Source organism: Hemitrygon akajei, unplaced genomic scaffold, assembly GCF_048418815.1.
Source record: "Hemitrygon akajei unplaced genomic scaffold, sHemAka1.3 Scf000057, whole genome shotgun sequence".
NCBI lineage: Eukaryota > Metazoa > Chordata > Chondrichthyes > Myliobatiformes > Dasyatidae > Hemitrygon > Hemitrygon akajei.
In genome coordinates, this window is record NW_027331943.1 from 4,156,130 (window position 1) to 4,168,347 (window position 12,218).

General features: G+C 44.2%; 1 protein-coding gene across 1 annotated transcript; it reads right to left on the reverse strand.

The window, feature by feature from the left end:
- Positions 1-7,629: 7,629 nt before the first annotated feature.
- LOC140721490 (uncharacterized) lies at positions 7,630-9,882 on the reverse strand. Its single transcript, XM_073036307.1, has one exon. It carries the CDS (start codon positions 9,880-9,882, stop codon positions 8,326-8,328), a length of 1,557 nt encoding a protein of 518 aa, XP_072892408.1. The 3' UTR covers positions 7,630-8,325.
- Between the last annotated feature and the right edge of the window lie 2,336 nt (positions 9,883-12,218).

The following is a 12,218-nucleotide window of genomic DNA, read 5'->3' on the forward strand; positions in this document are numbered from 1 at the left end:
AATGAAAGAAAAATTCACTGCTCGCTCATCTTCGGCCTGATTTTGATTAAATATTCAAGGTAATCATCCAAGATCCTCTTCTACACCTGGATAAATTTAGTTTTGTTTTGGAAGCCAAATGGAAAAAAAAAATTCTAGGCTACAAGCTAGTTTTACGTCATTCCATATAATTAGTGGCTGATTAAATCCTTGGCCTCGCTCCACTAACTGTAGTTGATTGAAAAGAGGCTCTTGTTCTCTTTGTGTTGATCGGAAAAAGAGTAATTTAGTGAGGCAATGAACGAGATGAAATGCATTTCCAAACCTCCCAAATGGTTGATCTCCTCCCGTTAACATTTGTCACTTCCAAAATACAATATTTTCTATTCGTATAGTTGTGATAATAATTTATGTAAAGATTCAAGCTTCTTTAACTTTTTATATATTTAAACACTAAACAGGATGTACAAAGTTCGAACCATGTAACACCTGACGTGTGAGGATATTTTGAGTATCGACACTCACAGGTACACTTCAATATATTGAGAAAGGAATGCAGCAGTGGACCCAGAGTGAAGTGATAAGCAGGTGAGAGGATGTACAAAGACAGAGAGGATGAGAGGGAGTGGGAGGGAGGGGTGTGAGGTAAATTTGTTCACCGGAAGGGGAAATTGATATTCATGCCATCAGGTTGGGTGGGGGCACCCAGACGGAATATAAGTTGCTGATCCTGGATCCTGAGGGTCGCCTCATCTTGGCAAGGGATGCGATGACACGTCGGAACGGGAATTGGAATTGGAATTGAAATGTTTGGACATCGGGAAGTCCCGCTCGGAGTGGATAGTTCAAAGTTCAAAGGTTAAGTTATTATCAAAGCAGGTTCTTTGAACCTGAGTTCAAAAGTTCAAAAAAAATAACGCTGAGTTCTTTTTTCTTCTCCAGAGAACCACGAAACTAAGAAAGAGTATGAAAGTCGTTCAGAGAGAAAAAAAAATGAAACTCCCTCCCCACCTCCCGCATCAAAAAGGACGGCATCCCGATCATCAACCCCCAAAACCCACCCCTCCCGCACAAAAGGGTAGAAAAATATCGACACCCGTTAAAAACACCCCTACCCCGCACAACTGCGGAGCAGCCGGTGTCACCAGTGTGGAGGCGGCCGCATCGTGAGCAGCGGACACAACGAGCGACCCCGGAAGATTCACAGGTGAAGTGTCGCCTCACCTGGAAGGATGTTTGGACAACGGAGAGAGTTCGGCCGTCCGGCCCTTTCACTGTGACACCCCGAACTCCACATCAAATCCGTCCAAACGAATCTGGGTGAACTTTAATGACCAATAAATATAATTCCTCTCAGCATTCAGCTGTCTGAATGATCCCCTGACTCTGAGAGGAAGGGGTATCTATGGTCCACACTGTCAGGGTGTTGAGTTTACCAGGAGACAAAGACTGCAGGGACGAGAGGTTTTCTGTTGACTAATACACTGTGTGTGGACCCCGCTGGCAATTCTGGTGTTGTGACCCGAATCGAGACAAACACCACGCTGCCCACTCCACCAACAACACGGCACAGCCGGACACATAACAGGGGACTTTATATCTCACAACACTGGATTCAGTGATGAAACCCGTGATTAATGTTGTTGTCTCACTGAAAAGTCCATTAACCCTAACCCTGCAATATGGTGTAAAATCCCGCTCCCCATACTAACACGGTTTATACAGACCAAAGAACAAACTGCCGGAGGAACTCAGTGGGTCGGGCAGCATCTGTGGAGGGAAATGGACTGTCAACATTTCGGGCCGAGATCCTCCCTCTGGACTGAGAGTGGACGGGAAATAGTCAGAGAAAAGAGGTGAGGGGTGAGGATGGGGCAAGAGCTGGGGAGTGAGAGGTGGATCCAGGTGAGGGGGGAGGTGGAAGGTGAAAATAGTGACAGGGGTGTGAGGTGAATGGTGGGGGCAACACGGGGCTGCAGAAGGTGGAAATTAATTCCATAGCGGATGAACAAAGAGGTTAGAGAGTATTTGTGATAAGAGAGTGCAATGAAGATTCACCTGACTGATCCCTCGAGAGGTGGGGTCATAACCTGAAGAAAGATCAAATGTGATAACTCTATATGTCATTTAGAGAGTCGAGGACTGAGAGGTGAACACATTGAAATGCACAACATCATTACCGGTTGAACCAGGGATCCCAGTCTATGAAAAAGGGGATGGGAATCGAGCCTGTGACTCTGTGACCTGAGGGTGGAGGAAAAGGGATCGGGGTAGATATGGTGTGGAAAAGTAGACATGTATCTGGTGTAAATATGGAATAATGTGGGGAATGCGGCGGATGGGTCGGGCAGTGTGTGAGGGGAGAGGAGCAGAGTCACCGGTTCAGGTGGGAGTCCCTCCACCCGTCACCTGATCCCGTTTCCTGTTCACGTTTTTCTGCAGATCTGTAGCATTTGCGGGTCACTGCTCTATGTGTACATGTAGCTTCACCTTTGTCCCCTTCAGACAACGAAGTGAGATCCGGATCACATAGTTCCTCACAATTAAAATAGTTTATTACATTTACACAATTAGAATACGTTATTACATTTTTATTTTTTTCTATTTTTGTACTATATATATATGTATATATATATTTATTTTAAATCACAATTGTTAAAATCTTTTGTTAAGAATTAGGTTCTACTGCTACCGCAGGGACAACGAATTTCATGACATATGCCGGTGCTATTAAACTTGATTCTGATCTTGATATGGGAGACCCACCACCGGTCACCTGATCCCAGTTACCGCAGATCGTAATGCGAGATTGAAGCATTTTCCATATATTTGCTTTCCATAGAAATGACAACAGTTCAGTTTCCTTCTGTGGTTCCGGAGCAGAAGCTCAGTCTGTCTAATATTTCCACACAATTAAAGTGGGGAATTTGTTTGTTATCATCACGTACTGAGCTACAGTGAAAATCTTGCCTGATGTACCATCCACACAGATCGATACATTACAACAGTATATTGAGCTCATATTCAACAAAAAAAATAACTGTAACAAAGCATTATGGCTGCAGAGAAAGTACAGTTCAGATAGACATATGGTGCAGGGTCACGTTGAGTTACATTGTGAGGCCGAGTCCATTTTATCATTCATTTGGCTTATAACCACAGACAGGAAGCCATCCTTCAGCCTGGTTGTACACCAGGTACACCTTTAAGGCTTTTGTATCTCTCTGCCAATGTGGGAGCGGATTTGCAGCAAGAATGTCCAGGTTATGAGGTTCGTTGTGTACATGGCCTGCTTTTCCGAGGGAGGGGAAGTGTAGGGAGAGTCCATGGAGTGGAGGCTTGTTTCTCTGATGTTCTCTACAGTTCCTTGCAGTCATGGGCAGAGCAGTAGCCATACAAAGGCATGAAGTATCGACAAGGAGCTCAGAGACCTCGGCCTTCACCCTGCCTTGGGCAGCTGGATCCTGGACTTCCTGTCAGATCGCCGGCAGGTGGTAACAGTGGGCTCCATCTCCTCTGTCTCGCTGACCCACAGGACACACAACCCACAGGGTTGTCTGTTTGGCCCTGTCATTTACTTTCTGTGCACCCATGACTCGTGTTGCCACCCACAGCTCCAATCTGCTAATTAAATTTGCTGAGAATACTACATTGATTGGCCTAATCTCAAATAATAACTTTCAATCGATCAAATGCCTCCTGACAAGGTTCAGTCCAGACAAACTTTTCACCCTTCTTCAGGAGATTAGTCAGAGGAAGAGCGACAGCAGCAAAGTTCTTACAGAACTTACGATAATATCCATTCATTCCCAGAAACCTTCTAAGAGCCTTCTTAGCAGTCAGAATAGGAACTTGAGAAATTGCTTGGACTTTTGCCCGAACAGGAGCCAACTTGCATTGACCTACAACATAGCCAAGACAGGTCACAGTGGCATGGCCAAATTCACTCTTAGCCAAGTTAACTGTAAGGCTGCCCTGGGAAAGCCTGTCAAACAGCTTCTCTACTGCAGAGATATGCTCTTCCCAAGTGTCACTCCCTGTGACTCAGTCATCAATATAGGCATCTGTGTGTTCTAACCCTCGAAATTCAAAATCAATCATTCTCTGGAATGTTCCTGGAGCATTTTTCTTTCCAAAAGGTAAAACATTGTATTCATACAACCCAGATGGTGTCACAAATGCAGAAATTTCTCTACCTCTGTCCGTCAATGGAACACACCAATACCCCAACAACAGATCAATCTTTGTAAGAAATTAGCTATTCCAACCTTATCGATGCAATCATCTATCCTAGCGATCGGATAGGCATTTGTTTTTGCTACTGCATTTACCTTCCCATAATCAGTGCCTCTGAGACCTACTGAATCTGTTTCCACACTTACAACAATTGCTCAGCCAATTTACATTTTCTACGTACATGCGATATGAGTGTTGTTTAATCAGTTTGGCTTGACCAATATCTGTGTCATGTACTGAGACCGTGGTTTGCTTGATAGATAGATAGATAGATACTTTATTCATCCCCATGGGGAAATTCAACTTTTTTTTCCTATGTCCCATACACTTGTTGTAGCAAAACTAATTACATACAATACTTAACTCAGTAAAAAAAAATATGATATGCATCTAAATCACTATCTCAAAAAGCATTAATAGCTTTTAAAAAGTTCTTAAGTCCTGGCGGTAGAATTGTAAAGCCTAATGGCATTGGGGAGTATTGACCTCTTCATCCTGTCTGAGGAGCATTGCATCGATAGTAACCTGTCGCTGAAACTGCTTCTCTGTCTCTGGATGGTGCTATGTAGAGGATGTTCAGAGTTTTCCATAATTGACCGTAGCCTACTCAGCGCCCTTCGCTCAGCTACCGATGTTAAACTCTCCAGTACTTTGCCCACGACAGAGCCCGCCTTCCTTACCAGCTTATTAAGACGTGAGGCGTCCCTCTTCTTAATGCTTCCTCCCCAAATAAATCTTTAAACTTCCGAATTAATTTCTTTAGCTGTTGTTGTTGCTTTGGCTGCAGATCAATATTTTCTGGAACAACGGAGTTCATTAGTCTAACTGGGACCGCGTTTGGCTTGTGAAAAGTCTCTGACGAGTCAATTGTTTCATTCTCAGGGTTGCCAGATTCATATATTTTGACAACAACACACACATATCGTGCCTGATTGTCAAAATAAGGCTTTATCATATTCATGTGTACCAGCTGTGTTAGTTTACTTCGGTCGTGTGTTGTAATAACATAATTCACATCATTAAATTGAGAGACTATTTCATACGGTCTATTGAATTTCACCTGAAGTGGATTCGTCAACATAAGGCAAGCACCTTATCCCCCACCCGGTATTTTCTTTCGCAACCCTGCTTATCAAACTAACACTTCATTTTGTTTTGAGAAATCTTTAAGTTTTGTCTCGCTAGACTACAGAATTGGTGTAGTTTATTTTTGAACTTTAAAACATAGTCTGACAAGTTAACATGTACATCCCCATCAATCCACCACTCCTTTTACAAGGTCAAAGCTCACCTCACTCTGCGACCAAATACAAGTTCAAATGGAGTAAAGCCCAATGATTCCTGAACCGACTCTCTTACTGTGAACAAAAGCAAATGTATTCCTTCATCCTAGTCGTTTCCATTTTCAACACAGTATGTCTTAATCATTGTTTTGGGGGTAGAGTGAAATCTTTCTAAAGCCCCTTGTGATTCTGGATGGTATGTAGACGATGTAATTTGTTTTGCTCCCAGTTCATAAACTACCTGCTGGAATAATCCAGATTTAAAATTACTTCCTTGATCAGACTGGATTTCTTGAGGCAAATCGAATAAAGTAAAAAAAAATCGTTAAGAGCCTTCGACACATTTTTAGCTTTAATATTTCTGAGAGGCATTGCCTCTGGGAATCTGGATGCAGTACACATAATAGTTAGCAGATACTGATGGCCAGCTTTAGTCTTTGGCAATGGGCCAACACAATCCACTATAACTTTGGAAAAGGGTTCACCGAATGCAGGTATAGGCTGGAGTGGGACCACTGGGGTGACCTGATTAGGTTTAGTCAAAACTTGACAAGTGTGACAAATCCCAGCATTAATTTCTGGTTTACCCTGGTTATCCCTGCTACTCTTTTCGAAACTCTTATTCAGGGAAAACATAACCTTATGAGTTAAAGCAAACTGATCTGCTAATCTAGCAGACTCCTGCATAGTGGCAGCATCATTTCCATCTAAATACGTCTTTATGTAATCAGGGACGCACTTTTTGAATTCTTCAATTAAAACCAACTCTTTCAAGCTGTTAAAAACATCATTTACATTTTTATATGTGCACCAGTGGGCAATACACACAAACTTCTCATAAGCAAATTCCATATATGTCTGGTTCACAGATGTCTTCAAATTTCTAAACTTTTGCCTGTATGCTTCTGGGACCAACTCATAAGCTTTGCGCACAGCCTGCTTCACTAGGTCATAATGTGTGGTGCGTGGCCAGCTGGTTAAAGTGTTGAACTAGCGATCTGAAGGTCATGATTTTGAGCCTCAGCCAGGGCAGCGTGTGTGTCCTTGAGCAAAGCACTGAACCACACACTGCTCCTGCACATTTATAGCCCAGTGGCGATGATTGGGTCAGCATAAATAAATAAATAATCAGCTGCTTCAGCAACTGTCAAAGCAGAATAGGCATGCTAAGCCTTCCCCTTTATTACACTTTGAGACAATTTTCTGTCTGTTTTTCTGCCTCTCTAGCCTCAAACTGCCTCTGCCTTTCCGCAGACTCCAGCTTTAATTTTTCTCACTTGTACTGGAGCTCAAGCTCACTAGGTTTACTTAAACAAGTTAAACAAAGATTAACAGTGTTATGTGTATATATGTGTGTAAATATAACTCCCAAACTATTGAGCTCGGGGAAAATAAGGCTTGGAGTCTTCAGATGGTAAAGTATGAAAGTTCAGTTCATCCATAAAATAGGTGATGAGAGAGATATTTGTAATTCAGGGTAAATGTCGAGAGAAGGCAGTTATGTCGAACAGCAAGGGAGATGAGGCTGAGTACAGAGCTATGGTGGAAATCTTGTCACATGGTACGAGCAGAATCATCTGCAGCTTAATGTGAAAAAGACTAAGGAGCTGGTGGTGGACCTGAGGAGGGCTAAGGCACCAGTGACCCCTGTTTCCATCCAAGGGGTCAGTGTGGACATGGTGGAAGATTACAAATACCTGGGGATACGAATTGACCATAAACTGGACAGCTCAAAGAACACTCAGGCTGTTTACAAGAAGGGTTAGAGCCGTCTCTATTTCCTGAGGAGACTGAGGTCCTTTGACATCTACCAGACGATGCTGAGGATGTTCTACGAGGCTGTGGTGACCAGTGCTATCATGTTTGTTGTTGTGTGCTGGGGCAGCAGGCTGAGGGTAGCAGACACCAACAGAATCAACAAACTCATTCGTAAGGCCAGTGATGTTGTGGGGGTGGAACTGGACTCTCTGACGGTGCTGTCGGAAAAGATATTGCTGTCCAAGTTGCATGCCATCTTGGACAATGAATCCCATCCAATCCATAATGTACTGGTTAGGCACAGGAGTACATTCAGCCAGCGACTCATTCCACCGAGATGTAACACTGAGCATCACAGGAAGTCATTCCTGCCTGTGGCCATCAAACTTTTCTAATCTTCCCTCAGAGTGTCAGACACCCTGAGCCAATAGGCTGGTCCTGGACATTTCCACTTGCAAAGATTAACTTATTATTATTTAATTATTGATGGTTTTATATTGCTATATTTCTACAATATTCTTGGTTGGTGCGACTGTAACGAAACTCAATTTCCCTCAGGATCAATAAAGTACATCTGTCTGTCTGTCTGTTCTCCAGGTTCCATAGTGTTAAAATGAGAGAACAGTTGCTGTAGATTTTATCTGTGATCTTTACAAATCTACATACGAATTATCACCGAAAGTGACTTGTCATGAGGGGTATCATCTTCAAATGAATGACCACATCACACCCAGGCAAGGGTTAACACATAAGTGGTCTCGACAGGATATCCCAAATCAGATCCACTCCTATGGGTTAAATGAGGTGACAACCACACATTCGATGTACGGTGAATGGATAATTAACTCACCCTTGTGGGCATAGGAAAGTTCTAAACAGTGACCTTTGGCCACTAGTTCCCTGGTTTCAATCCTTCCATTTTTCATCCGTCTCCGTCTGACTCTGAGTGTCTGTGTCCTCAGTTAAATCTAAACAAGCTGCGAGCGATGTAAACAAGCTGCAAGTCAGACTGATTCACCTTCTTAATCTCTCTTAAAATGACAGTCCATATCAAATGAAACCTAGGGATTCATAACAATGGCCACTCCCCAATATGAACTGACTTGTGTTCCAGTAGTTGGGATGACTGAGTGAATCCTTTGCCACATTCTGAGCAGGTGAACGGCCTCTCTCTAGTGTGAACTCGCTGATGTTTCTGTAGGTTGGATGACTGAGTGAATCCCTTTCCACAGTCTGAGCAGGTGAACAGCCTCTCCCCAGTGTGAACTGACTGGTGTGCCAGTAGGTGGGATGACCGAGTGAATCTCTTCCCACATTCTGAGCAGGTGAACGGCTTCTCCCCAGTGTGAACTCGCTGATGACTATGTAGATTGGATGAATGAGTGAATCTCCTCCCACATTCTGAGCAGGTGAATGGCTTCTCCCCAGTGTGAACTCGCTGGTGTACCAGTAAGGTGGATGACTCAGTGAATCCTTTCCCACATTCTGAGCAGGTGAACGGCTTCACCCCAGTGTGAACTGACTGGTGTTCCAGTAGGTGGGATGACTGACTGAATCCCTTCCCACATTCTGAGCCGGTGAACGGCTTCTCCCCAGTGTGAACTCGCTGATGTCTCCGTAGGTGGGATGACTGAGTGAATCTCTTCCCACATTCTGAGCAGGTGAACGGCTTCTCCCCAGTGTGAACTCGCTGATGTCTCTGTAGGCTGGATGACTGAGTGAATCCCTTCCCACATTCTGAGCAGGTGAACGGCTTCTCCCCAGTGTGAACTCGCTGATGACTCTGTAAGGTGGAAGAGTCAGTGAATCCATTCCCACATTCTGAGCAGGTGAACGGCCACTCCCCTGTGTGAACTTGCTGGTGTGCCAGTAGTTGGGATGACCGAATGAATCCCTTCCCACACTCTGAGCAGGTGAATGGCCTCTCCCCAGTGTGAACTCGCTGATGAATATGCAGGTGGGATGACTGAGTGAATCCTTTCCCACATTCTGAGCAGGTGAACGGCTTCTCCCCAGTGTGAACTCGCTGATGACTATGTAGATTGGATGAATGAGTGAATCTCTTCCCACATTCTGAGCAGGTGAACGGCTTCTCCCCAGTGTGAACTCGCTGATGAATATGCAGGTGGGATGACTGAGTGAATCCCTTCCCACATTCTGAGCAGGTGAACGGCTTCTCCCCAGTGTGAACTCGCTGATGTCTCCGTAGGCTGGATGACTGAGTGAATCCCTTCCCACATTCTGAGCAGGTGAATGGCTTCTCCCCAGTGTGAACTCGCTGATGTACCAGTAAGGTGGATGACTCAGTGAATTTCTTGCCACATTCTGAGCCAGTGAACGACTTCTCACCAGTGTGAACTCGCTGATGTCTCCGTAGGTGGGATGACTGAGTGAATCTCTTCCCACATTCTAAGCAGGTGAACGGCTTCTCCCCAGTGTGAACTCGCTGATGTCTCCGTAGGCTGGATGACTGAGTGAATCCCTTCCCACATTCTGAGCAGGTGAACAGCTTCTCCCCAGTGTGAACTCGCTGATGACTCTGTAAGGTGGAAGAGTCAGTGAATCCTATCCGCCATTCTGAGCAGGTGAACGACCTCTCCCCAGTGTGAACCCACTGGTGTGCCATTAGGTCAGATGACTGAGTGAATCCTTTCCCAGATATTCAGCAGATCACCAGCCTTTGCCCAGAGTGAACTGACTGGTGTGTCCACAAGTGGGAAGACTGACTGAATCCTTTCTCACACACAGAACAGGTGAATGGCCTTGCCCAGTGTGAACTTGCTGATGTACCTTCAATTGTGATAACCGAGTGAATCCATTCCCACTGTTTGAGCAGGTGAACAGCCTTTCTCCTGTGTAAAATGACGGGTTGCCAGTTGGTCAAATGACCGAGTGAATCCCTCCCCACAGTCTGAGCAGGAAGGATGGTCGATTGAATCTCTTGCTCCACTTCTTAAATATCTGGACAGAGACAACAAAACTGGTGTGCCGTGTTTGAACGTCCTGGAGACAAACTCCTTCTTGTTTTGAACCTGTAAAAAGATTTACGAAATCCATCAATGGGTTTAGGACAACATTTCAGATGAGATTACTTGAGTTGCCAAGGTTTGATCTGGTATCACACTGTTACAGTGAGGTTCTATCCAAGTTGTGCAGAGAAATCATCTTCTGACTGGGCAGATTGCTGGTATCTGGAATGACCATCAATTCCCCGATGCTCTTCCTGTCTCTATAAGAATGGGGCATTTCTGCCATCTGCAATTTGTACCTTGGCTGAGTTGGACTCTCTCCATTGTTATTATTCCCTGTTCCTGCTGAGCTGCATGGGTGCCTGGCCCCACAGTAACTGAAACAGTCTCATGCAATTCGCCTTTCTTGATGTGCATCTGGAATTTTCTTTTATGTATTATTAACTTAAAGTACCACAGATTTAATGCCATATAAAAAATTCCTGTTGAGGTGAATGGTTGGTCTGCACAGCTGTTAAAAAGACAGAGTGAATTTTTATAGTATTTCACATTCTTGTAGAAAATTACAACACAGAAACATGCCCTTTGGGCCATCTAGTCTGTGCTGAACTATTTAATCTGCCCACTCCCATACCCCTACCATGCAGGTACCTACATGAACCTCTGAAATGTTGAAATCGAGCTTGCATGCACCACTTGTGCTGGCTGCTCATTCCACACCCGGATGACCGTTTGTGTGAAGAAGTTTCCCCTCATGTTCCCCTTAACATTTCACCTTTCACCCTTAACCCATGGCCTCTGGTTGTACGCCCACCCCATCTCAGTGGTAAAAGCCAGCTTGCATTTACACTATCTATGCCCCTCTATCACAATCAAATCTCCCCTCAATCTCCTACAGTCCAAGGAATAAAGTCCTGACCTGTTCAATCTTTCCTTATAACCCAAGTACTCCAGACCTGGCAACATCCTTGTGAATTTTCTCTGAACTCTTTCTAAGTCCTTACATCTTTCCTGTAGGTTGGTGACCAAAACTGCACTTAGTACTCCAAATTAGGCCTCACCAATATCTTCTATAAGTCAACATAACATCCATCTATTGTTGTAAGTACTTTTGTTCATGAAGGCCATTGGGCTAAAATCTTCCCTTCCGTCTCTATCTAACTGTGAAACCACTTTCAGTGAATTAAGGACTTTCGTCTACAAGAGGTCCCTTTCTTCTACAACACTCCTCCGTGCCCGACCAGTCACTGTGAAAGACCTCCCTTGGTAAGTCAGACCAAAGTGCAACAACTCACACTTGTCTGCATTAAATTCCTTTTTCCATTTCTCAAACCATTTTGCCAGCTGGTCCAGATCGCACTGCAAGTTTAAATGCTTTTTTGGCATTGACTAGATGGGACAAATAGCCTGTTTCTTTACTGAACTTCTCCATGTTTCTATGGCAGAGAAGCTGGCCAAACTTGTTTGGAAGGGAAAGGGTAGGAGTAACAATTGAGCAGCAGTGGCTGGAGTTTCTGGAGCAATTCGGGACCTGAGTGATGCTACAGAAGTGGAAGCATTAGAAAGACAGGAGGACACAACTGTGGCTAAAATGAGAAGCCAAAGCCAACATAAATGTCAAAGAGACGGCAAACAAAAGAACAAAAACTATTCAGAAGCTTTGAGAAACCAAAAGAAGACAACAAAGAAAGTCAGATGAGCTCAGTGCGTGGAATCATGATTTGTAGTCATTAATGGGTCTCCGGTAGCACCCAACAGTCTGAGGCATTTAGAGGAACAAAATATACGAGGCTTCAATTTCTCTTCAAAAGCAAGGTTCCCTGGACCAGTTACCTTTCAACTTTCATTTTGGCAGCCACATACAAACTCTGCATCCTCAAAAATTCACTTCTGAAGGACTCCCACTTACAGGTACTCCTTTGCCAGGAAACAACCTGTCCCAAACCACACTTGTCAGATCCTTTTTGATACCATCAAAATTGACCTTTCTCCA

Bases quoted from the DNA above. Each gene is read 5' to 3' on its own strand.
- LOC140721490 (XM_073036307.1), bottom strand. From the start codon at position 9,882: ATGGCACACCAGTGGGTTCACACTGGGGAGAGGTCGTTCACCTGCTCA.